The sequence below is a fragment of the Sminthopsis crassicaudata genome, chromosome 2, assembly GCF_048593235.1.
Source record: "Sminthopsis crassicaudata isolate SCR6 chromosome 2, ASM4859323v1, whole genome shotgun sequence".
In the NCBI taxonomy this organism is placed as follows: Eukaryota; Metazoa; Chordata; class Mammalia; order Dasyuromorphia; family Dasyuridae; genus Sminthopsis; species Sminthopsis crassicaudata.
In genome coordinates, this window is record NC_133618.1 from 262,931,252 (window position 1) to 262,958,174 (window position 26,923).

General features: G+C 31.5%; 1 protein-coding gene across 1 annotated transcript in view; it reads right to left on the bottom strand.

The window, feature by feature from the left end:
• Window positions 1–26,923, bottom strand: part of RYR3 (ryanodine receptor 3) — a 753,032-nt gene that overhangs the window by 444,771 nt on the left and 281,338 nt on the right. Inside the window, 4 exon segments of the mRNA XM_074289179.1 lie at window positions 1,554–1,653; window positions 2,578–2,690; window positions 9,665–9,743; window positions 11,551–11,625. Of these exon segments, the coding sequence (XP_074145280.1) occupies window positions 1,554–1,653; window positions 2,578–2,690; window positions 9,665–9,743; window positions 11,551–11,625 (367 nt within the window).

Consider the following 26,923-nt stretch of genomic DNA (forward strand, 5'->3'; position numbering starts at 1 on the left):
GGATTGGCCTCAGTAATTCTAGGAATTTGATCAGATCCCTGAAAAACAAGCAGCTTGTGATAATGTGTAACCAATCCCTGGGAAGACTTACCTTTATTTAGTTCATCAAGTAAAGCAGGAGACAATGTAACACCTACCTATTTACCTTTGCACTTTCTTAACCTGAGCAAGATTTCCTTAAATAACAATAACATCCCAAAGAAAGTTTAGCTTCATTTTCCTGCATTGTTGAACTGATGCCTTTATCTGCATCAGAACATTTTTGACATTTAGGAATAATTTATAGTATATCTCATTGGAACTGGTTTATTAAAAAATTAAATATTCCATGATCATTACCTTGATTAAACATCCCATTATTTTATGTTATCAGAACCATACTTCCTTCTGAGTCTTTCATTTATATTATGTGTCCCTCAATTGATAATTTGCTTACATGGAGAAAATGCCAAGAGACATTTTTTAAAAAAATTAAATATATTGTGATACTATGTGGAAAATAAGGCATGTGAATAGAATATAGAATATTCTATATAGATATTTTATATGGTCACTTAACTTTTTATTGTCTTAGGTGGAATTTGTACCAGTGAATGCTATAGAGATAGGTTTTAGGGCTGGACAAAGAAAAGCTGAATAAATCAGGCAACAGATTAAAAACCAAGAAATGTTCTTAATACATTAAGCAGTCTTCTAAATATTTCTATGATATGATAAACAATGTCCAATTAATGCCAGCCTCTGTAAGAACTGAAGACTAGTTCAAAATTGCATTAGAGTATTAGAGATTTGTATATACATCTTCATTAATTCAACAAGGAAATTTCAAGAGAGAATCAGAGAATAAATATTTAGAGTGGGAAGGGACCATAGAAGATCTTTTTCAAAATATTCATTTTTTTAGAATGATTAAACAATTTGTTCAAAATCATATAAAATAGAAAGCAGCATAGTCATGATAAGCATCCAGGTACTCTGACTCCAAATCCAATATTTTTTTCTGTTATACCATGCTGTCTTCATTAAAATGCAGGACAAAAGATTAAAATGGGCTATTTTTTAAAAAAAGAAAAACATAGCACATGGGACATATCATTTGCACAGGTCATTTTTAAGTGAAGCTCCCATCAACATGAGTAATAATGACCAATAAAAGTCTCAGTGTATAAAGCAGAACTTTTTAAACTCCATGGAGAGGCATTTTTAGATTAAATATTATAAATTTAAATTATAAATAAATTAATATTAAATGCATTCAGCAATCAATCCCAAATTATTATAAATATTAAGAGAATGATATTTGAAATTCTAAAAAAATGGTTTTATGATCTTGAAGAAGACTAAAATATGACAATTCATGCTCATGGAAATGAAAGATAAATAGAATAGTTCTCATATGAAATTTTCATAACACCTGTTGGCTTTAACAAATCATGCTATCTTTTTACCAATTATTCTGATATATCAAAGTGAAATACATGCACTACACAAAAGAATTTTTTTTCTGAGTTCTGTGACAAATTAGGGGGTGAATGCATGTTATCAGAGCAAACCTTCTTCGATGCTACTTCCTGAGCATGTAGGATGTACATTCCAGAGTGTTTGCATAAAAGAGGCATCCACTTGTATATTGCCATTCGATATGGAGAGATGCTGCAACAGAGACAGAAATAAGACATTCTTCTACAGGAAGCAGTTCATTTAGGGCAGCCAATTTCTTGAGCTACATAAATGCTTTTTCTAGCTTTATAATTTCCTCAAAAGCCACTTTAGAATTTTAGGGTTTGAGTTAAGTAATGTTTCTACCATTGGAATGGACCTGCATAGCCTATGGCAAATTATTCTAATCAACCTCAAATCTTCAAAAGGGGATGCTTTATTCTAGAAAAAATTCAGCAAGAGGAAGGTAAGTATGTTTTCTCATATTTCCTAGTGTCTGCTTAAGTGCAGTAGTGGTACAAATATTAGAAACAACTTCAGACATAAGGATTGATCTATGACAAACTGTGGAGTAAGCTGAGATTAAGTAGACATTCTTATTTCTTTTAATGTCCTTACCTCGACTTCTCTGATTATCTTAGTATCTTCAAATGAAATTTTACTCCATCTAGGGCTTCTTTCCTCTATATAATGCTAAACCTTGGACTTTTTTTTTTTAATTCTTCATCATTGAATAAAAACTTAGTTTTCTTGAGTTCCTTTTTTTCAAAATCTTGCTCTCAACTATGAGAAAGCTAATTTGATAAACAAATTTGTGACAGTGAGGTAATGTATGTCAATACCAGTGAATGAATATTTATCTGACAATTTTTATTTTATAAAAGGATTTCTGAAGAGAATTCTATGACCTCAAAAAAAGGTTAAAAGAGTTGGAATTTCAGGCACCAATGTAAGCTTGTCAGAGGAATTCTTTAAAGAAGGGAAATCTATAGGTTGTCTTCAAATAAAACTAAACTAACATCTAGTTCATCTACACACAGGACTGGTTTCTTTCAGCTGACTGTGGAGATCAATGTTCAACAGCTTATCCATAAAAAGATGCTGAGCAGGAACAGTCCCAAAACACACACCACTTACAAGATATCTTTCTGAAGAAACGCTGACAAGGATGAGGTCATCACCGATTCGCACCTTCTCTCCTTCAGATCTCTGTTTGGATGCAGGGTGTATGGTCCACCAGCATGCTTCTCCTAAACAGAGGCTGCTTGAGTTAGTAATTTCAGTAGTAAAAGCCCTGTAGTAAAAGCCTCCCTCAAATAATAAATAACAGCTACATATACCTGACCAATAAAATAAAAAAAAAAACTTTTTTTTTAATAGTATGTCCTTTTCTCCCATTCTATCTTATTTTTTAAAAAAAATTACTATGACTCAAGAGTTGGGACTAGGGATAGACAAGGTAGGTGGCTATCTGTGATGAGTTACAGGCTCACAGGAGGAACCACCTAGATATGTTTTTTAAAATATTCTTTATTTATTTTATTTATTGATTCATTCATTCACTCATTTATTTTTCTGAAATGCATCTATTTTTATGTCAGATATTCCACTGTTCATAGCAAACAGACATTTACTTTGTGGCAATGCAAGCAGTACATGTTACAGTGAAGACTCAGCACATACATGGAACAGTAATAGGTTGGGAAACACTTTTCAAACCTTAGGTATACCACATGGTTTGTTCCAGCTTTGCTCTCAAAGTATAAACCCTTTCTTCTCCTATTTCTGTAGTCAGGAAGGTATCCCCAAACTTTAGGCTTTCTATGTCTCCCAAAGTATGGGATACTGCAGATTTATTGTAGGAAGTTTGCAAATTCAAACACAAACCCATAATTAAGCAATATTACTTTCTGAAAACAAAATATTACATATTGAATATATACTGTATATTACCATTTTAAAATCTATAGCACCATTGTAATCAATAAAATATAAACTCATCAGAAAAAACTAATATATGCAACAATATTATATGGGTAGCTACAAAAAATGGTAAATATGAATTTTTATACTCAAAAAAACCTCTGGAAAAGAACTAAGCACCATTCAATGATCTCATTTATAGATGAGGAAATTAAGTCCCAAAGAAGATAAATTATTTGCCTAATTTTACAGAATTAGTAAGAAATAACAGATTGAGTTCTTCTGATTCCCAAAGAAGGAAATTAGCAGGACTTGGGAAAACAATAATAATAATAACAATGTCAATAGCTAGCTATTACATATTAAAGACTTGCTAAGTGCTTTATAACTGTCTTGTTTTATGCTCATAACAATCCTAGGAAGGTTCTATTATTGAAGAAACTGAGGTTAAAAAAAAAAAAAAAGTTAAGGGACTTTCCCAAGATCACAGCACTAATAAAAATATGGTGTCACTTTTGAATTCAAATCTTCTTGACTCTAGGTTTAATGCTTTATCCACTGTACCAACTAACTGTTCATTAATGTACTTAATAAATATGTTTAGAAAAACAGTTGTTTTCTAATGATGCCTTCCAAATCTTTATCTTAAAATGGCCAGGATGGTCATAATAAAATGTTTAGAATGTCATGTCATAGAATGTTTAGAAGAAAGACTTGAATGGAAAACATAATCATGGAATTCAAGTATTTAGATGGCTAAAAAGATACAGTAGGATTCTCTTTAGCTCCAAAAGAGAGAATTAACTAGTGACACTTAATAGAGATTATTTTTTACTTATCATAAGCAAAATCTTTCTAGAAGTTATGGATTACTTAAAATTAATATTGGATTCATTGTCAATAAGTATATTTAAACAGAGGTAGATGAGCTCTTGGTTGGGAGGATTATATATGTAGAGAGGATCTTAAATAAGATGATCTCTAAGATTCCTTCCAATTCTCATTTTCTGTGAAAACTGGATTCTTCAGCAAAGAAGAAAACAATTGTGTGAGATGGTAAACACTGAAAGAATATAGTTCATCAGATTAAGTAAATGAGATTAAGTAAATGACTCCTTAGTTCAAATTCAAAAAGGATGCAAGAGGTTAGATGTCATCATTCTGAAAGAGTTCTAATTAAAATTTTGTGATTCACCTTCTCTGCTTTTTATCTATAGGCAAAGATTAGGCAATCTTGTGAAACCAAAAACTTTGCCAAAAAAAAAAAAAAACAACTAACTATGGAATGAATAAACCTGTACCAAATGGCTTAATTGGGAAAAAGAGCCAGATATTGGTACATTTGAACCCATTGCATGATATTCTGAAGGAGTCTAAAAAGGGAACCTGTGAAGAACCACCCTAGGTAAAGAGAGGGCAACTTCTAGAAATTGATCAAAACTCTGAATTGATAGAAATAACTCCCTCATATCTGTTTCAAGAGATAAAATGAACAACCACAGGGAGGAAAGCTATAGGATTGATGAGATTAGATTCAGGGAACCAAAATGATAAAATTAGGGTTCCTTGTGGTCAGGGACTTAAATGATGAAGTTAGTGGCAGGTTCAGGGTTCAGGGAACCAAATGAAGAGGTTTGGTTCCCCTAAATCCCCTTTAGGATCCAGCGCAAGGTAGGGAGTTGTGGGAGCCCCCTTCTGGCAGCACAGGAGTCTTTCATAAAGGAATTTACAAACCCACAAAGTTAGATTGATAAAAGAGGTTTATAATAGGCACTGGGAAGTCAGCCTTTGCTATACATGAATAGAAAGGCTGAAATCCAGAGTGGCAAAGTCCTGAGAGGGAAGTAAAGTTTCTAGCAGAGAAATCCCAACAGAGAGGTATAAAGTCTCCTTAGGGGAATAGGGTAAGGGAGATAAAGACAGGGTAATACTGAAAGAGAATATCATTCTAGAGGGCAAAGGTTTCCTTGGCATGGCATGGCATGTTAGGTCCTCTGCAAAAGAGTGAGTTTAAAATTGGCTCTTTTTATAATAGAAGCCTTAGCTAGAAGCTGAGGTTTTTGCTCTTAATGGGAGTCTGGGTTCCAGCTTGAGCTGGAATTGAATAAAAAATCTTAGAATTGAATGGGTGTCTCTTTAATTCAATAGGGTTGGGATTCCCCAGCTCAGGACTCAACCAGCCCCACCTAGATAATAGAATAAAGCTGTTTGTCCTGAGGCCAGAGGCCAGAATTCAAGGAGACTTTCTCCTTGAAGGAGTTTTAGAGAGTTTGAGGGCTCCCTTGCCAAGAGACTCTTAGAAAGAATGAAACTACTCTCAACAATTTGCCAAGATTTTCCTTTTATTTTTAATCTTCTGTCCATGATACTCAAATTCTGATAACATAATTTGTTTGTGTCAGTAAGATAACTATTGATGAGGGAAGAAATTCACAGTAAATAAAATAAGTAGACAGAACAAAAGTTAAAGATGATATTGAAGTCTTTTAAGTTGCCAGACTTTTAGAGGAAAAAAAAAAAAAAACTCTACAAAATGGTGCAGAATTTTTTCTCTTAACACTTAAAATACCTATTCAATATTTACAAAAAGAACAAAAAACAAAAAACAACAACACCACAAGCAAATAGACAAATAAAAAATCCTTTTTATCTCCTGGTGGCTGGTAAGCCTTACATTAAATTGTGTGGAGGAACTGGTTCACAGGGTCATTTGAATTAGATTTCTGGATGTTCAAGGTAATATTCTAAGCAAATTCCTCCCAATAATCTTAAATTTGGTGGACCTCTTTTTGCTGACAGTCCTTTATTATTAGAGTTATAAACATCTTTACTTTCTTCTTCCATAATACTCCCATAAATACTGATTTAGTCTTAAGAAAACTGAGACTGTATATTCAACTGTGTGACTTTATGTATTCAAACTGAAGAACTGAAAAGATATTTAACCCTGTTTGTAGTTTATCTATTCATAAACCTTTTCAAATGCCTCACTTGCCTATGTTGGCTGAATGGTTTTCATCTATCAATTTTCAATCACTCTCATCTATAAGACTTTTTAGTCAGCCTAAATGGAATGATGGAATGATTGTAATGCTTTGGGGTTTAAAAAGTATTTCATATATATATATATGTATATATATATATATATATATATATATATATATATATATATAATCTCATTTTGAGCCTCTTTTGTAACCTTATGAGATAGGAAAAAAAAATACTAGTCCACTTTCTGAGGATGAAACTGAAGCTTGGTAAGGTTATATAATTTGTCTAAGGGTACAACAAAGCTATGATTCAGTGGAAAAAATGTTGGCTTTGGAGTAAGAGGAATTGGGTTCAAAATCTAATTAATTCTGTTCTTTATTAGCTAAGTGACCTTGCTAAGTTGCAACTTCCTGGCTCTCAGTCTCCTTATCCATAATTTGATAGGGCTGGAATGGATGAACACTATGATGCCTAGATTAATTATCCTATGATTCCTACCAGCTTTAAGTCTATATTTTGTTAGTTATTATCTAATCTTCTGATACCAAACAGCCATAGACAAGCACCGGACTAATAAGAAGAATCATATTCATGCAAAGAATATTAAAACTGCTGTTAGAGGACCTGAGTTTGCCTTGCTATTTACTATCCATATAATCATATAATCTTGGGCAAGTTACTTTACCTAAATGAGCTATAGATTCCTTATCTGTAAAATGGGAATTGAGGAACAGATGAGCTGATCTCTAAGGCTATTTAGAGATTGGAATACTATGAGGGAACCTTTTCAATGGAAAGAGTGAAATTCTCCACTCTTAACTAAAAATCAAAAATAGAGATCTCAGATAAATCTTTTTGAATCACATTTCAATGACAAAAGAATAATGTTTTACCACCTTTTCATTAATGTCCTCCAATGTTTAAGGCTTGGTTTAAAGTAAGTAGTTATTTTATTCAGGAAACAGAATTTTGTTGCTTGAGTCAATATTACTAAGTCACAAACTATCAGAGAATATTTGAAAATGAATAATAATTCAGGCGAACACAAAGAAATGTAAAACCATAAAAAAGAAAGTTTATTTGCAAAATGAGGAAGTAGATCAGGTACCATCACACAATCTTTTGTCCCACAGATAAATGGTGAGCGTAGAAAGGAAAATCTTAGAAATTATTATTACCGCTTTAATACTATTGGTTAAGATGAACAATATAAATTCCACTTCAATCAAAATCTAGACAAATTTTTACCAGGTGATGTGTTTGTATTTCTACCCTTTTATATGCAGATATCCCTTAGCTTTAGCCCATATGTGATGAATCTGCCACGGATTTAATTATATGTCACCCTTTTATTGAAGCATTTCCAAATCTGCAATGTTCTCTTAACTTCTAAATTTAAGAGAACTTTCTTAGTTCTCATTCTTCTAAGCCTCTAAAGTCCTAGTTTGTTTCAAAGCTAAACTCATATGCCACATCCTATTGGAAACCTTTTGTAATGACATCATGCATGTATGTGTGGGTGTGGGTGTGTGTGTATTTAATGTTATATCCCACAGTAATATATAAGCTCCTTAATGTGGGGATACAAAATAACACACATACATACATAAGTATGTGTATAAATATATATATATATATATTTATATATATATATATATATATATGTACACACACACACACACATATATATATAGTTTTATATACCCAGTATCTAGAATATAAGTAGATGTTTAATAAATGCTTATTTGTTGATTTGATATTAAAGCTCAGGTCCTTTCTCTTTCCCTCAAAATAGAGGAAAAAAAGTTCAGATACTTTTCACAACTTAGGATGGGGATAGGGTGAGGGTAGATTACAACAAAACAAGGGATAAAAGTAATTACAGAAAATAAAATAGATAATTTGATTATATGAACTTCAAAGGATTATACACAAATAAAAGTGTAGCAGGATTTATAAGAAAGGAAGCTGCCAATAGGGTTCAATAGTTCAAGGAACTAGAAAGAAAATTGAAATATATCAAGGGAATAACAACTAAATACATTGTGATATATGAACAAAAAATATGTTGCTGTGCTGTAAGAAATGTTGAATATAATGAATATTGAAAAGAAATAGAAGATTTATCTAAACTAATGGAAAATAAAGTATATGGAATGAGGAAAACAATATACAGAATGCAGTGTAATGTAAAGAACAACAGAAGAAATTCAAATGAATGCTATACAATTATAAGGACTAAGTTTGGGCCAAAGAAAATATACCTCCCACCCTCTTTCTGCAGAGATTATGTATGCAGAAAATGCTATATAATATCAAACTTCTCTGGTGTTCATAAATTTTGCTGAAGCATTTTTCCCCTCTTTGTTATATGTTGATTATTATAAGGGATGGCTTTATGGAAGGGAAAAAAGGGATGACATACTTTTTGGGAAATGAAATTAGTGTAAAAATCAAAAGGTTTTTTTTATTAATTAAAATAAAGATGAAAATAATGCTTATTGGATTGTATTGCTTGAATAATTCCTATAATAGGAAGGTTAATACAGTATTTCACAAAACAACTAGAGAACATTATTGGTCAAATCTAGTTCTCACAAAGATTTTTTCCCCCTTGTAGTAAAATGATATCTACCTACTTATATCTTCCAAACATTAGTTCTGATCTTTCTTTCTGGAAAAAAAAATCTGTTTCTACTTCTACATGAAGGACTTTGAAAATATTTTTTAAAAAATTTTAAAATTTAGTCTTTTGTCAGAATAGATGTTCCCAGTTTCTTCAATTATTTCTCATATGTCATAATTTCTAGATACTTCCTATTCCTGATCATCTTCTCTAAGTAAATTCTATTATATTAATAACTTTAACATTTGGAAGTAGACTTTTGCCACAATGATCTATGTGAGATTTGATCAATGAAGAGTATCAGTACCATGAAAACATTTATTTCTTAAGATGTTTATACTATATTTTTATTAATACAATTTGAATTTGCTTTTTTTTTTCTTTTTAGCAGCCACTTATTGGGTATAATAAAGATTACATATATAGATAATTACCTATCAAACTGAGATACAGAGATAAGTTATTTTTCTTAAGGATATTGATGACTATTTGATAGAGTAGGAGTTAAAATAACATTCTCTTCCATACTTCATTAACTTTTGTATTCCTTTACTTCCTTCTTAATACCTATTTCAGATTAGAAAATATTATCCAGTACTAGGAAGTGAAAGAAAATTGTAAGTGAATGACATGAGTGACAGTAGACTATGGTTACTAAGCAGTTACCAGAGAATGCTGGCATACCTGTGGCATGTTCCCGTAGTCCCACATCAAAGGCAAGTTTATCTGTCTGGGATCTTGATGTGGTCAAACATGTCAGATACTACAAAACACAAAGAACAGTCACTGGTGATTTGGCAATCTACCTTTCTTCCTCGAAAGTCATCAGAATTTGGCTTCTAGGGATCAGTTTCTACTGCATGTCTTGCTTAATGATAGCTAGGAATAGCGGGATTTAGAACTTAAAATCTGGAAAATGCATAGATGGATTCATTATGAATCTTGTGTTCTGTTTCAGATAATAGAAAGAGCTCTTCAACTTAGTATTATTACTAAGTTTCCATAGCACCTTAAAATTGACAAAAGTATACAACAGTCCTATAAGGTAGATAGTAAACATAGTGTCATTGCATTTTAAAGATGAGGAAACTGGTTTAGAAAGGTAAATTGATTAGGAAGATTCATATTAGGATTTGAACATAGGTCTTGCAGATTCCAAATCTATTGCTATTTCCACTCTATCATTCCATGTCTCAACATGATACAGTATCATAATGAGTAAGACCATATTTTCATAACTGCTCTTGGAGGGTACAATGCCATGTTGATTAATGAATAAACACAACCTTAGCTTCTATAGTTCGACTCAATGCCCAGGATCTCACACTAAGTGTCTTGGGTTAAACTTGATCTCTAGTCATTATGACTTCAGGCTTAGTGCTCTATCTACTCATAATTACCTAATTTAATTCAGATTACAATTTTGTGGGGTATATAGTATATAGGCATTATTTATCCCCATTTGTTGGATAAATCTCAAGAAGTCTAGGTAATTTTCTCAAGCTTACATAGCTACTAAATAACAGAAGCAGGACTCAAATCAAAGTTTTCTGACTACGTGCTTCACAAAAAACTTAATTTACCAAACAGGCAAATTCTTTATTCTAAATAAGGAGATTTATTATATCTCTGTCTAAGATTAAATATAATGTAGTATAAAGTAGAATAATGTAGTATTCTTTTGAAATTTGCAACTTCTAACAAACCCTCACAACTGATTACTTGTTCTTTAGCCAGTCTCCTCTGTATCTTGAAAGTTCAGGATGGAAATACCAGCTTCTCTCTGAAGCTGAAATTTTACAGAAAAATGCCATCATAAACAGAATTATTTAAGATGCAGGTTTGAAAGGCATTTCACAGTATGTTGTAAATGTACCCAAATCCTTTTAGAAAATTAGATCCTGAATTGAAATGCATGACATAGCCACAGGGTGTCAGAAAAAGGCTACTTCTTAGGACTTGTAGCAAATATGAGAACAGTATTGGAAGTTTAAAGTCAGTCTAGTCAGGAGAAATCACAGTTTGTGACATATTACCATTGTTGGTTTGATTTCGAAAACAGTCTAGTAAATAAAGTATTGGGTAGTCTATATTTTAAAGTGCATTAGAATTAATGGTCTGAATTTTACAGTCCTCCTTAAGACAACTGATGATACCCAGCTATGAAGTAATTTTGGCATTTTTCTCTCTAGTCAGCTCCCTGACTGATTACGATTTCTACCAACTACCTTCAATACTTCTGGGCTAAGGAAAGACCTTAAAATCTCTTTACCACCTGCAAAATTAATATCAGTTGCCTGGATCTGGGTTCTTCCTAAAATTAATTGTCAGAGAATGAGAACTCCTCCTCCAATTACAAATTTTTTTTCCAGCTTGAGTTCTAAAGTATTATGGAAATGGTATTCCATGATCATTACATTATTTTCCTCCAGCTATATCTAGGTTCTAGGTCCATATTATCATTCATTTTCCTGTTTCCTTTCATCTTCTTATGTATTTTTTATATTGCTCTACTTATCCTTTCTATTTACCAAGTACAATCCCCAAGGCAGCATTGTAGACATGCTCACCATCCTACTAAATGAATGCCGAAGGAGAATTGCATGTCCATATAATAGTGTCCGGTGACCACCTCCTTGTGCTACCTGTAAAAGTAAAGAAGAAAAAGCTCAATTTTCCTTTTTTTTTTTTTTTTTTTTTTTGACATTAACTTTGGACCATGAGGGAAAAAAAAATCACTGATAAAATATCTTATCAGTGTAAGTACAAGAATGTTCAGAGCAGCTGAAGGATAGTGCTTTGTGTTCTGTTTTAACCATACCCATGCAATACACTCAAGAGATGTAACATGGACTGCTATAATTCTTCTTTAGAAAAGTGATCCCTTATAATAAATTGAAAGATAGCATTTTAACAATTAGTTAATGGAAATGAGATAGATGTCTCTTACCTTCCTTTGAAACTTCTCAGAAGCATTTAGGACAAGGGAAAGAAAGAGAAGTGATGTAACTAAAGCCTAGAAACACAAGTGTCTCTGAAGGCTTATGGTTATTTTCAGCATCTTGCCAGTTACTTCCCTTAAGGGTAAATGGCATCTTCTGCCCATTCACTAAAATTATTCCTAGTTAAATATACAATTTCCTTAGCCAAAATACTGCTTTGAATATAAAGACTTAGAAGAAAACAAGTATCAAACAAAATCATGCAGAGATTCAGTTTGGGAACAGACTGTTTTTCTGGCTTCTTTCTTTTAACATCTGCTCCTATTTGAGGGAAAACTGAGTGTGTCAAGGACAGTCAGATGAAGATCCACTAGTTTTCAATAGTAGCACATCATTCATACTCTTTGAACTGGGTATTTCATGGACTATGGTTAACTATCCAAGAGCAGAAGGAAATGAGACATCATGGATAAATGAACACCATGAAAAAATATTCAAAGCTCATTTTTACCAAAATTTCCAATCAAGAAATCATTTTTTAGAATGACAGGCTAGCATCCAAATGGATTGGTCTGAGTTTGGATCTACTTTTTTCCTGCCCTTTCTCTGATCTGATGTTAATAGTAATGAACTTGTGACCAGGACAGCTAAACAAAAAGCCTTGGGCCTGGATAATCCATTAATCACATATTTTATTTTTATTTTGGCTAAGAGAAACTTTTAAAACAGAAACATCTAGTTTTATCAAATAATGATAAAAATTTTTATACTTATCACCTATTGTAGACACTGTGCTAGATGATAGGGATAAACATGTAAAAGTAAAAATAAATCCTTGTTCTCAAGGAGCTTAGCCTATTGTGGGAATATTTACACACATGTAAATATAAGATATATATATATATTTGCATACATTGTAAATATATATATATACATATATATATATTTGTATGTGTACTACTAAAAATGATTATAGTGGGGAAGAGAATGGATGGTAGGAACTAACGACTAGAGGAATAAGAAAAAAAGTCTCATTTTTAAGGTAGTAGAAATTGAGCTGACCCCTGAAGAGAGCTAGTAGTTTCATGAGATGATCTTTCTAGACATAGGAAACAGACTATGAAAAGGTGTGTAAGTTGAAGCATAAAGTTCATGGCAGGGGAGTGATAGGGGAGAAATGTATAATCATCCCAGAAAGAGATGATAGAGCCAAAATATAAAGAATCTTAAATGCTAGGCAGAATAATTTTTATTTTGTTCTAGAGGCAATAAGAAGCCATAAAAGTTTCTTTAGCAAGGAAATATTTTATTATTGTCTCTGTGTTTTAGAAAGACAAATTTGGAAGCTCTCTGGAAAATATATTAGAAAAAGGCAGAAAGTTGAGAAAAGAAGGTCAATTAGGAATTTACTGCAATAGTCTAGACAGGAGATGATGAGCAGCCTCATCTAGGGAAGAGAAAATAACAGCTAAGATGTCAATGGATGGAAGAAGACAGATGCGAAAGATAGTGAGAAGGTAGAATCAAGAATTAGATACTAATTAGGTATGGAGGGTAAAAGAGAGTAAAAAAACATCAAAGATGATTCCAAAAGAATGTGGAAAAATTGGGATACTAATGTATTGTGGGTAGAGTTGTAGAATAGTCCAACCATTCTGGAGAACAATTTGGAACTATGACCAAAGTGCTCTAAAACTGTACATACTTTTATACACTGAAATACCACCACTAAGTCTATAGCCTAAAGAGATCAAAGAAAAGAGGAAAGTACCTATTTGTACAACAAAGTAGCCTTTTGTGATAGCAAAGAATTGGAAATTGATAAGATGTCCATCATTTGAGGAATAAACAAGTTATAATATAGGATTGTGATGGAATATGATTGTGCTATAAAAAATGACAAACAAGATAGTAAGATTTAGAAGATATGTGAACAGACACAAAATTAAGAGAGCAGAACCAATAGAATATTGTACATAGGAATAACATTATGAGAATGATCAACTGTGAAAGACTTAGCTACTTTGATCAAGACAATTCTGAAAAACCCATGATGAAAAATGTCATCCATCCTCAAAGAAAAAAACTCATGAACTTTGAATACAGGGAGAAGCATATTTTTAATTTTTTATTTAAAGTTCTGAGTTCCAAATTCTCTCTCCCTTCTGCCTCTCTAATCACTCCCTAAGATGGTAAACAATCAAATATAGGTTATATATGTGCAGTTATGTAAAACATTTCCATATTAGTCAGTTTGTACAAGGAGACTAGAATGAAAAAAAATGAAAGTAAAAATAACATTCTTCAAACAATCAGTTCTATCCCAAAAGTTGGATACTATGTTTCATCACTAGTCCCTTGGGATTGTCTTGGACCACTGCATTGCTGAGAATGGCTAAGTCATTCATAGTTCTTCTTGGAATAATATTGCAAGTATTGTGTTCTATTTTCCTGGTTTTGTGCTTTACTTTACTATGCATCAGTTCATAAAAGATTTTCAGGTTCATTCTGAAATCATCCTGCCTGTCATTTCCTTTTTTTTTTAAAATAACAATAGCTTTTTAATTTTAAAAAATAAACAAAGCATATTTTTAAACTTTATTTTTTCTTTGTGTATGTGTGTATGTTTTCTTTTCAAACATGGAAACACTTTGCATGACTTCACAAGTATAATTGATATCATGCTGCTTGCTTTTGAACTAGTAGGGGAGAGGCAGGGAGAGAGAAAGAGTTTGGAACTTAAAATTAAAAAAAAAGCAGAGGTTATTTTTGTTTACATGTAATTGAGAACTATTTCACAAAATAAATAAAAATATATTTATTAAAAAAAAAAAGATGATTCCCAGGTTGTGAATGAGCAGAATGATAGTGCTCTTAACAGATATCTATCTATCTATCTATCTATCTATCTATCTATCTATAGATACATACATACATATATATACATATATATATATATATATGCACTCACACATATAGATATATATATGTATACATATATATTTGACAAGGATCTTTGCATATGTAATGGAACTAAATTATTGCCTTGTTTGCCTAGGATATCTCCTGGGATATTTAAAAAATAGAAGTGAAAGCTCCTATGTTCTGCTCTGATTCTTGACATTAGTTTATACTATATTCTTATTTGAATTATTTTATTCTTTTTGGTAGTTATTCTAAGATTGAACAAACTAAAATTTAATAAATCACTTCTTTTCTGTGTTTGACAGCATGTTCTTAATTTCCTATAGAACTGAAGTTATTATTATTTTAACCTACATAGGACTTTTTGAGAAGCCCTGCATTTTCTATATTCTTATGCTTACATGTCATATCCCCCAACATAACACAAGCTAATTGAATATAGGGGCTATTTAATTTCTTTCTTTTTTTTATCTTTTTAACTTGTGTCTAGATATAGCATTCATAAATGCTTTCTGCCAAATTTATAGAGTAGGAAGTAAATCCTTTTCTTTTGTCAATTTAATATAGAAATGTTGTTCAACACAGATTCAAGGTAGGAGTGGGAACAATCTCTGTCTTCAGTCTTTTTCTAGTATTTTCACCTCATCTCTCAAGGTACTATAAGTAACTTTAAAAAGAACAGACAGTGTTGATGGTAAGAGCCCAGGAGGAGAAGTGAAGGAATTGAGCAATGTCTGCATATTTTGCAATGGAAAATTGAAATGTTTCAGAAGATCATGAGTCATCCATAGAGGATTAGTTGAGAGCCCAGGGAGGCCCAAGTTCTATTCATTTTATCAAGATATTTGTGGGCAAAAACTGTCTATATTTTGAGGCAGTTATGGAGTAGAGGCAATGGGGCCTGTAAGTAAAAATAGGTTTACACTGCATTTGTCTTATTTTTTTTTGAGTTTTCTAATATATAATCTTAGAATTATTAAATATCCTTAGGTCCAATGTCATTACACATACAAAGTTACAGTGTTACAGTTCCATGTTGGAATTCATTAAATCAGATATTGTTTAGCACAGGGTTATTTTGAAATGAAAGGTTTTGATGAACAGATTTTAATTTTAACATCTACCTATAGATGTAGATTATCTTCTAAATAATGTTACAAACTTAAACTTTTTAACCAGAGAATATTATCCACTTTTTATCACTTCTCTACACATTTTTTGAAATGAAAGGTTTTGATGAACAGATTTTAATTTTAACATCTACCTATAGATGTAGATTATCTTCTAAATAATGTTACAAACTTAAACTTTTTAACCAGAGAATATTATCCACTTTTTATCACTTCTCTACACATTACATCATCAATATTTTAAACTTTACACAGACAAATATAGAGTAATTAGAAGGGAAGTCAATAGCAGCTAAGGAGATCAGTTCAGATTGCTTTAATAAAGTAATACTTGAGCTGAGCATGGAAAGGATCTGGGGATTTTGAAAGACAGAAGTGAGGAAGGAATGCATTCCTATTTCAACTCTTTCAAATTGCAGAGGAGGGAATTAAGGCAGGGAGAGGCTAAATATCTTGCCTGAGTTCACATAGTTGGTAAGTATTAGTTCTGGGATATGAATCCAGAAAATAACCAATTTCAAATCAAGTGTGCTTCCACTCTATTACACAGATTTGCATTATGTTTCCCCTGAGAGTTTTCTAAACGCTCCATCAATACTTTCATATTGGCAAATTTAGGACAATTCTATATTCTAGGTTCAAATTCTCTTTACAGGGGCAGCAAGGTGGTACAGTGGAGAGAACACTGGCTCTGGAGTCAGGGTTCAAATCCAGCCTCAGATATGTGGCACTTAACTAGCTATGTGAACCTGAGCAAGTCATTTAGCCCCAATTGCTTTGAGAAAAACACTCACATACACACAAAAACCAAATCCTATTTGTAACTAGAGTGGAAATAGCAGAGTACCAGGGAGAGAAGATGGAATCCTTATCCAAGACCAAAACAGGATTTTCTAATACTTTTTTCCACAATTAGTCACTAATTGTCAACCAATTAATAATTAAATTTCCTTGGTAGAAGTCTATATTTTCCACACCAGGAAACTAGCATTTTCTGCAAATAAAGTTCTAGCTAAGTACATTTAGATTTTAATAACAATAATGTTTTACATTCAGATGAGACTTTCAAATTTTTTTCCAATAGATTTAACAATTGATAGCTCATCTCATCCTTAATCTTATAAAATAGCAGGGCAAGTATTATCACTCCCAATTTATAGATAAGGAAATTAAAACAAAGAGATGTGAAGTTACTTGCCAGCATCACATGGAAAACTAACAACCAATATTCTTCTCACTATAACATAGTTGTTTTCTTATTCTACTTTTCATCCATGTGCTTTCTTTTTCCCTTAGCTTCTGGATTTCTATATTTATCATAGTCACATAGAACTTTATAAATGGAAAGAAATTTAATGACATTTAGTCCAATACACACTTAAAAATAATTTCTATTTTAATATAACTAACAAATAGTCATTTTATCTCTGCTCAGAGATGTCTAGTCTGCTTAAAGAAGCACTATTTTCAAATACTGAAGAACTCTGCTAGGAAGTTTTGCTTACCATCGAAAACTAAATTTGCCCTCTTCTTAATATATTGGTACTTTGTTTTGCCTCTTATTTTATTTGTTTCATGTAAATAAGGTGGACTTCCATACTGTGTTAAAGCTATAAATTAAATATCAAAATCTTAATGAAAATCATGAGATCTTATTTATCTTCTCATATATCTTTCACTAAGTTGTGTGATCTTAAGATATGGTATATTATAGAATATCATTTATAAAAGTGTTCATATTCTCTTATGTTTTCCTTAATAGATACAGAGATGAGAAAGTAGACACATCGCTAAAAAAGCTGGGGTATGGAATGTTAAATTGCTAGCAGGCATAATTGGTGTTTTGGCTGGTTTCCTTGAACGTTTTTTAGTTTAATTTTTAATTATACAGAAAAGCTCTTTGGGTAGGGATATATTCAGAAATAAGTGGTCCACAAAAACTACAACTGAGTGAAAAGTATACAGATATGGAAGAAAAATCATAAATAAGAAGAATGTGCATGTATTTACACACTTTTTCCTCTTTGAACCAAAGATGGGAATTAGATTCAAACCTATATCCCTACCATTTCCCCTCCACATAAAAGTTCTTCCTTGCATACCTCTTTTATATGGTATAATTTTCCCCATTTTTCTTCTCCCTTTCCTCTTCTCCTTGGTTATTCATTCATTTAAAAAAAATATCCTACCAACATAATAGACTCACTTCTCTATCTGCTATGTAGAATTCTTCTAACTCTATTTATGACAAAATTATTAGACATTACATATATCATCTTCCCAGATAGCAATGACAAAGGTTTAAGCTTATTGAGTTTCTTATGATGTTACTTTCATATCTACTATTTTATACTTTTTTTGAGTATTGTATTTGAAAGTCAAATTTTCTATTTATCTCTGGCCTTTTCAGAAGGAAGGCTTGAAAGTCTCTAGAATTTGGCTATGATATTTTTGGGAGTTTTCATTTTGGGAACCTTTTAAGGTAGTGATCAGTGTTTTCTTTTGATTTCTAATTTATCCTGTTGCTTTAGGAACCAGGACTATTTTCCTTGATAAGTTCTTGAAATTAGATGTCAAAGTTCTCTGAATATGATTTTTAAGTAGTCTAATAATTCTTAAATTATCTCTTCTTGATCTATTTTCAGGTCAATTATTTTTCCAATGATATAGTTCACATTTTCTTCTATTTTAAAAATTCTTTTAAATTTGTTTTATAATTTCCTGTCACCTCATAGAGTCATTATCTTCCACTTGCCCAATTCTAATTTTTAAGGAATGATTTTCTTCTGTAACCTTTTACCCCCCTTTTTATCTCTTTACCTATTTGGCCAATTCTGTTTTTAGTTTTTATTTTCTTCAGAATTTTTGTTTTATCTCTTTAAACAAGGTATTATTATATTTTCATAATTTTTTCCCTCTTTCTCATTTTGTAATCTAGTTTTTCCTCTATCCCTCTGACTTCATTTTGAAAAAAAATTTCTTAGCTCTTCCAGGAAGTCTTGTTAAGGTTAGTGGAAATTAACTGCCTCTGATATTTATTAGCTCTGTGACTTGAACAAATCATCAAATGTCTTTTAGCCTCATTTTCCTCAACACTAAAGTGGGAGATAATAGCTTACAGTAAAATGCAAAATTGTGGCAAAGATTCAATGAGATAATTTATGTGCTAAATATAAATGTTAGTTCCTGTTATCAGAATAATATTCCACATTGGCTTGTTATTTTTATGTGTCACTCAAGAGCTGTGACTTGATCTTTTCAACCAATCATCTTGGCAAAGACACTGGAGTGTCTCATTTTATAGACGAAAATACTGAGGTGAATAGGTTAAGTGACTTACACAGAGTCACACAGCTAGTAAATGTCAGAGACTAGATTTGAACTCATAATTATGAGTCTTTCTGACTCTAGGCCTGGTATTCTATCCCCTGTGCCACCTGGCTGATCTATAAATTATACTTATGAATATCTATTAAAATTTATTGGTACAATCATAAATTTCAGCTAGATTTGAATCATGAATATGAATCTTTCTGACTCTATGTCTGGTACTTTATCCACTATGCCATCTAGTTGCTCCATGAATTATAACACATAAATATATATTAAAAAATACAAATTTTAAAATAATTTTTAAAATTAAAAAATATATATATGTATATATAAAATCCATTAGCCCATAAATAAATTCTAGCAGTCATATGGTGCTTCAATTTTCATTTCTGTTTGTTCTTTCAAAATGTAACTATAGCATTTGAGCTAAAAAAAAGAGAAAATCAGTGATAAAAGCAAGATTATATAGAAAAGAAAATTTTGCTCTCACTTTCCCTAAATTTCTTAACAACTCATTTTCATGATTCTTTCTCAATAATATCTTATACCATAATATCCAAAAAGAACATGACCATAAATGAATTGGAAAAGGGAAGGAAATACCTTTGATAATTGTGTATAGAGAATTTCTTATTAATTAAGTAAGGCATAGAGATAATTATAAAAGATAAAATTGTCTATTATATAATTTAGAAAATGTTTTGAATAAAACCAATTAGAATTAGAAGGTATATATTGGAAAAAAATTTTGTGGCAAATTTATCTGAAAAAGATATATAAGGATACAAACATTTAAGAAAAAGAGCTATTTCTCAAAAGATATATGGTCAAAGGATATGAACTATAGTTTTCAAAAGAACAAAAGATGGTAACAACTGAATTACATATAAAAAAAATTTCCTGATCACCAACATGAAAAATGCTACTTAAAGTACTCTTAGGATCTATTTCACACTTATTAGATTAAACAAGATGATTAAAAAAATGACTATTTTTGCAGAATTTAGGCAAGAAAATATATTGCTTTTGGAGTTATGAAATTAGTGTATTGTATTGAAAAATGATTTGTAACTATATCCAAAAACTCATTAAACTCTACAAATTCTATAACACCACTCTTAAACAAATACAGAGATAAAAGACAAAAGGAAAGGATTATAGGACAGAAATATTTATAGCATCACAAAGTAGATAGTCATCAAATGAAAGGTAGCTAAATTATGTTACATGAATGTAATGATTAATATGACAGATTCAGAAAACCATAAAAGACTCATATGAACTTTTTGCAGAATGAAGTGAGCAGAATAAAGGAAAAAAATATATATATATATAATGGTTACAATAATGTACAAGAAAACAACTCTGAAAGACATGAAAATTCAGATTAATGAAATGACAAATCAAATCTCCAAAAGAATGTTGTTGAAGTTGATAGAGGTAACAGACAACTCATGAATTTTTCATTTATATATTCAAAGAGCCAATATATAATTTGTATTGCTTGACAACAGTATATTTGTTTGTCAAAAGAGATACTTTAATTTTACAAGAGAAAAATGTTTGACTCTACTTATTTGTTAAAAAGCAGGGGAGGGAGGGGATTGTGGAATGAGAGTCATAGTGACACCAAAAAAAAAAAAAAGAAGAAAAGCAAAAAAAAAAAAAAAAATAGTGTATTATGGCAGTCATGTATTTAAAAATACACAGAAGAGAAGAGAAATTAAAAAAAAAATAGATGAAGAGATCATTGTTGGTACTACTATGCTAAATTAATATGTATTTTTAAAATAACTAGTACATAATAAATTCATGATTTCAGATGAAATTTAGGGCTTGTATGTTGTCAAATTTTTTTTTTTTAGTCTCTGGCACTTTGGGTACTTTCAGAATTTCTGCATTGTTTTTTTTTTTTTTTTTTTTGTTCTGTTCTCTTTACTTGAAGAATTCCAATTTTCTTAATGTTCCACACATTTTTAAAGCATTTGAAAGTATCCAGTATCTTTTATGTATAGCTTTTCCCAAACTCAAGCTTTCAGAAATTCTACTTTGCATCCATCCCAATATCTTCTGGTGAATGGGAGAAGGAAAAAAAAAGAAGAAAGAAATAAAGGAAGGAAGGAAGGAAGGAAGGAAGGAAGGAAGGAAGGAAGGAAGGAAGGAAGGAAGGAAGGAAGGAAGGAAGGAAGGAAGGAAGGAAGGAAGGAAGGAAGGAAGGAAGGAAGGAAGGAAGGAAGGAAGGAAGGAAGGAAGGAAGGAAGGAAGGAAGAAACTGGAAGGAAGGAAGGAAGGAAGGAAGGAAGGAAGGAAGGAAGGAAGGAAGGAAGGAAGGAAGAAACCCTGTTGTAGGTCTCTTTGAATAGAAACATGCTGCTGGATGGAACTTATAAGAAACATCAGAATCTATTTTCTTCTAATTTTGATTGCAGCAAATTCATCACACTAATTTCAATGGGATAACCTATAGAAGACAACAAAAAAAAACTTCACTTCCTTTGAACTAAAAAAACACCATATGAATATTCCTCAAGCTTTTAACAAAAAAAAAAATTGATAACAATATTTTGAAATTAACATCTATAACCTGTGAAAATCAAAAGAAAAATAAAAGTATAAATTAAGTTTAAGATTTTCATCTGTGTTGACATTTGGCTTTTTGGAAGAATCAGAGAAGTATTTCAATTATTTTTGCAGCTGTCTCAGTAGCTAGAATTAACAAAATAGGATGACAGGACAAAAAAGGAGAATGCAACTAAATCCTGCTCTTTACAATGGTAGAAAAACTTGTCTGACCATGAGTGATCTTCACTAGCCTGTAAACATTGGTCCATGAGAATAAGGCTTGACCTTTTGGCATGATTTCTATGTCCCTCAAAGGAAAACCAATCTAGCCTTTGTAAAAGAGATGCCATTCTTAGCAATGATACACATTTCATTCTTACCCCTTCCACTCATCAGAGTTTCCATATAATTTCTTCCAGCAGCTAATTTCTTCTCTCTGTTAATAAAACCAAATCCTGAATAGCAAATTTCCCTCACTGTTATAGGAAATTAATCTCTGAGGACAGGAGTACACTCCAGAAGATTTTTAAACAAATGAAGTCCTAGTTTTGATTCTTTTTCCTAAACTCCTTTCATATTTCTTCCTTTTTTCCAGGTTGTCTGTAGTATATATTAAGATAATATTGCTTCCTTTCTCCTTCCTTTTTTCGTACCCAAATAATCTCCACCATAATTCCACCCAACTGCTTATTGAGGAGCAGTGTGACATGGCGGATAGCATGCTAGACTTATAGTCAAAAAGACCAGGGTTCAAATCCTACTTCTGAGACTTGCTAGTTATGTGACAACAGTTAAGTCACTTACCTTCCCTTCCCTTTAATTTTTTCACTAGTAAAATGAATAGCTGTATTTCAAAAGAAATAATGTAAAGTACTTTGTAAACTTTAACATACTTTGAAAATATCATAATTAAATTTAAATTTAATTTAAAGATATTTTAGATAAGTTTTTTTTAATATACAATGTTATCCTCCCCTGTCCCAGCCCACTTTACCCATATTTCTTTTTAATAAATTATACTCTTCTAGATAGATATGCTAGTGACAAGTAAATGCTAATAAATGAATTCCTCAACTTCTATAGAAAATTTGGTCTATATGAGTTTTAGAACTCTATAATAAAGTTGTAAGTCCAGTCATATATTAAAATATGCATATTGCCTGACTATATATGTAAGTTCTATAATTTTGGGAATTGGACAGGTGAAATTGGGTTTCCATGATGGGCTAATTAAGCCTTTGATTGTTACCACATAACAAATTATGAAATGTAAAATTAGTAGCTCAGAAGAGAGTGAAATATATTTAGAAATTGATTTCCCTTTGGATAATTTTGGGGTCCAACAAAAGTATATGGAAAATGGTTCACAAATGAAGACTTGGGCATTTGTAAGGAGTTACATCAACCTCTCCTCTAGGATGAAATTTAAAAATTTAAAAATCAGGACTACAAATTTGTGTTTATTAACTGAAATGTCAAACAGAAAACTCAAGAGGTCTCTGCAATATATACATGCTAATATAGCAAAAACAAAACAAAACAAACAAAAAAACCCAATATAACAAAAAGAAAGGCCTTTGAATTCCAGTATGTTAATTCTAAGTGGGCACTCCTCAATTCAGAATCCAGATCTCAGAGTTTAACAGTTATAAAAAGTATTTCCAAATAAACACATTAGAAGATCAAGTGGACCAACTTGTCTAATTGATACTTTATTAATATTGTACAGTGGAAAGAGCACTGGCTCTGGAGTGAGAGGACCAAAGTTTGAATCTGTAAAATGAGGGGAGTTAGACCAGATGACCTCTAAGGTCCCTTCCACCTCCAAATCTATTAGCCTATAATCTTTGTACATTCATTATCAAACACAAGGAGAAAATACCAATCCCTGATTCCAAGCACATCCATTAAGTGTCTTTCTTCGAACACTTTAAGGTTCACAACCTTTTGCATACAAAAGCATTATCCCTCACAACAATCCTATGAGGAAGATAATTCATATAATCATCCCCAAAATACAGATTAGGAAACTGAAGTTGAGAGAGGTTAAATGACTTGCCCGAGGTCACACAGGTAATAGGTAGCAGAATTGGGACTCTAACCCAGGTCCTTTGACTCTAAATCCAGTGTTCTTTCCACTATGCCATGCTGTTTTCTGTTAGAACAAAGAATGAGCAGCAAAAAAAAAAAAGAAAAAAAAAATTGGAGTTGGATTAGTTGTAATCTTTAATCCTGTTTTAATTAATGAGAGTACAGCAGATGACACTCATTACTACACTGATACAAATATATATTTCTCAGTGTCAACCACAGGAAACACAAACACTAAACTGCTAAGTTAGATATATGTTGGTATATTTCCCCCAGCCAATATTGTTAAAATAATAGAGACCCTGTCCAGGTAGTCTTATAGAACAATGAGAAAGCCATAGAAAAACACAGGTCTCGGTATGTGAAAATATTAAAGCAAAAATACAGTATATTATAGTACTGGTAATAGCAAATAATAAAATGCTGGAACTGGAAGGGACAAGAAATCTTCAATAAAAACATGATGACCACTTATTACATATGGTATAAAAGGAATTCCTTTTTTAGATATTAATTAGCTATTTAAGTATCTTCTGATTTAAAATCTACACCCTTAAAAGTCAATTAGACAAATCTCTTCATTTTAGATAAAATGGAACTAAGGCATCAGGTGATTAAGTAACTTGCCCAAGGTCACATAGCTAGTTAGTTAGTAGCAAAACCTGGAGTGGAACCCAGGATCCTTGACTACCAATCCAGAGCTCTTTTTATTATGACATTTTGCCCTTTAATAGTTCAGGACTCAGAAAAGAGTCTTAATGTTGATATGATGATATTTGGTATAGTTAGGAGAGGAATGGATAAGATGGAACACATGACTCAAATGGATGGAAGGATCCCACAGTTTCACACATTCTTCCTCCCACACTATTTCTTCACAATTTCAAACTGCCCCTTCTCCTTCTAATTTCTTATTCATCAGCCCCCTTATTTTAATTGCATATCTTACTTTGAAAGGACAATATACCATCATTTTAGTCCCCTACAGTGAAACAGGGAAAAGATTGGACCAATGGTAGTTGTGTTTTGACTCAAAAGCAGAATAAAACTCTCTAAATCCATAAAAAATTCAGTGTTGCATTTGCATATTATTAAACACTCCACCACTATAAAGAAATTTGCTCTTTTGGAATAAATTTTCATGAAAAGCAATAAATAAGTTGGTTTTTTTTTCAGTAGTTCATTAAATACTTCTATAAAATGATATTTTTGTAGCAATAAAGATAAAAAAAGCAAAGGTTGAACAGCCTCCAAAAAAATGCAAGTTTATAAGCTTGAAGGGCCCAACTCTAAAATTATTGTATTTTGAACGTTTTCCATTCTGTAAATAAAAACAATCATTTAAAAAAAAAATTTCCTTGGTTCAGACACACTAAAATTTAGTGTTAATGAATGCCTCCTTGAAAATTCAGGTGAGAGTTATAGCAACTCCCCAATAAATAATATATTGTTAATAAGACTTTCTATAAAAAAAAAAAAAAAAAAAAGTTAAACACTCCCATGGGACCTCCACATGTCATTTTCCTTTACAAGTCATGTCAGAGAAAGCTTAAACTACCTGGAAAATGTTGTAAAGGAGCCTCTTTGCAACCAGAACAACAAACAACCATTTTTGGTCTAGCACACTGGAAGAATTTCAGGTAGCATTCTGAGAAGATATGAGCAATCATTACTACATAACAAATGCTCCAACAGTACATTTAAACATTTATAGCAAGAATGAACAGACTCCAGTGCATGTAAAATGATAACAATTTTAATTGTCACCACTACTGAACTAGTATCAAAAAAAGCAAATCACTTTTGAATTTGAATTCAAACCAATTTCAGTAAAAAGAATTTCCCTAACATGGAAAGACATTATTCGGAAAGTAAAGGCTTCAAAAGAGGCAAAGGGATAGTTTTGAAATGTGAGTGTAAAGATTCTTTCACTTGAAAGTGTCTGTACTCAGAATATGACGAAATGTAAAAAGCTAGTTTGCCCATAATTCTTATTTTTTTAATTGTTTCAATTATTATTTGCTTAATTTGTTGGTTTACTGTAGGGACTGAACTTATGAGATAATATGGGGAAAAGGCAAATTTTGTACTAGCTTTTTTCATTCATATTATGAACTCCAGTCTTATGAAAAAGTAAAACTGCAGTACATAATAAAAGTGCATTAAAGCTCCTAACATCTTGAATTAAGAAGAGGCTGCATGCTTTTGTCATCTGTGCCAAGTTGAAACCACTGGGCATGTGCTGCCCAACCACATCCTCAGAAGAGATACTTCAAAAACAATTTTCAATTTTTTTTTAAATGAACAAGAACATACACAAGTCATTCTTTGAATAATTGAGCAGAAATTTAAAGGCCATTCTGTGATAAAGTTAAAAGTATATAGGTACTTTTAAGTCCAACAGATTGAAGAATGTGGTATAATAGTGTTTTCTAAATTACTTAGGCACACAGAATAGAAACTATCCTAGACACTTAACAAGTGAAAGGCCTCAGTTCATTAGAAATACAACTGGAGTCAGTTGTTCATGCAAAATACACATATAATTAAAGGAAGGAAAAACATACCCATTCAGATAGGTCATTGGACTAGCAAAATTTAAAAAAAACAAAACAATAAATGTATACTTTAGTGTATGCAGGTCATTTGGTTATGCAAGCCATTCAAAAAATTTTGAGTAACTTTAGAAAATTATAGTGATATATTATTAAATGAGAACAGCGAATGTAGTTTTATCCACTAGCCAATGTATAAACAGAACTAAAAATAAATACAAATATTGTAATATAATTCATTATTTTTCTAGCATATACTGCAACATGATACAACAGAGTTGTAAAATAATATATTTTCCAATATTATTTTATAGATTTTTTTTCATAATTACATTTATAAGAATAAGTTCCCTCAGTACAGCAATTAAATAATTTGTAATTCCCTGTCTAGGAAACAATGAAAAC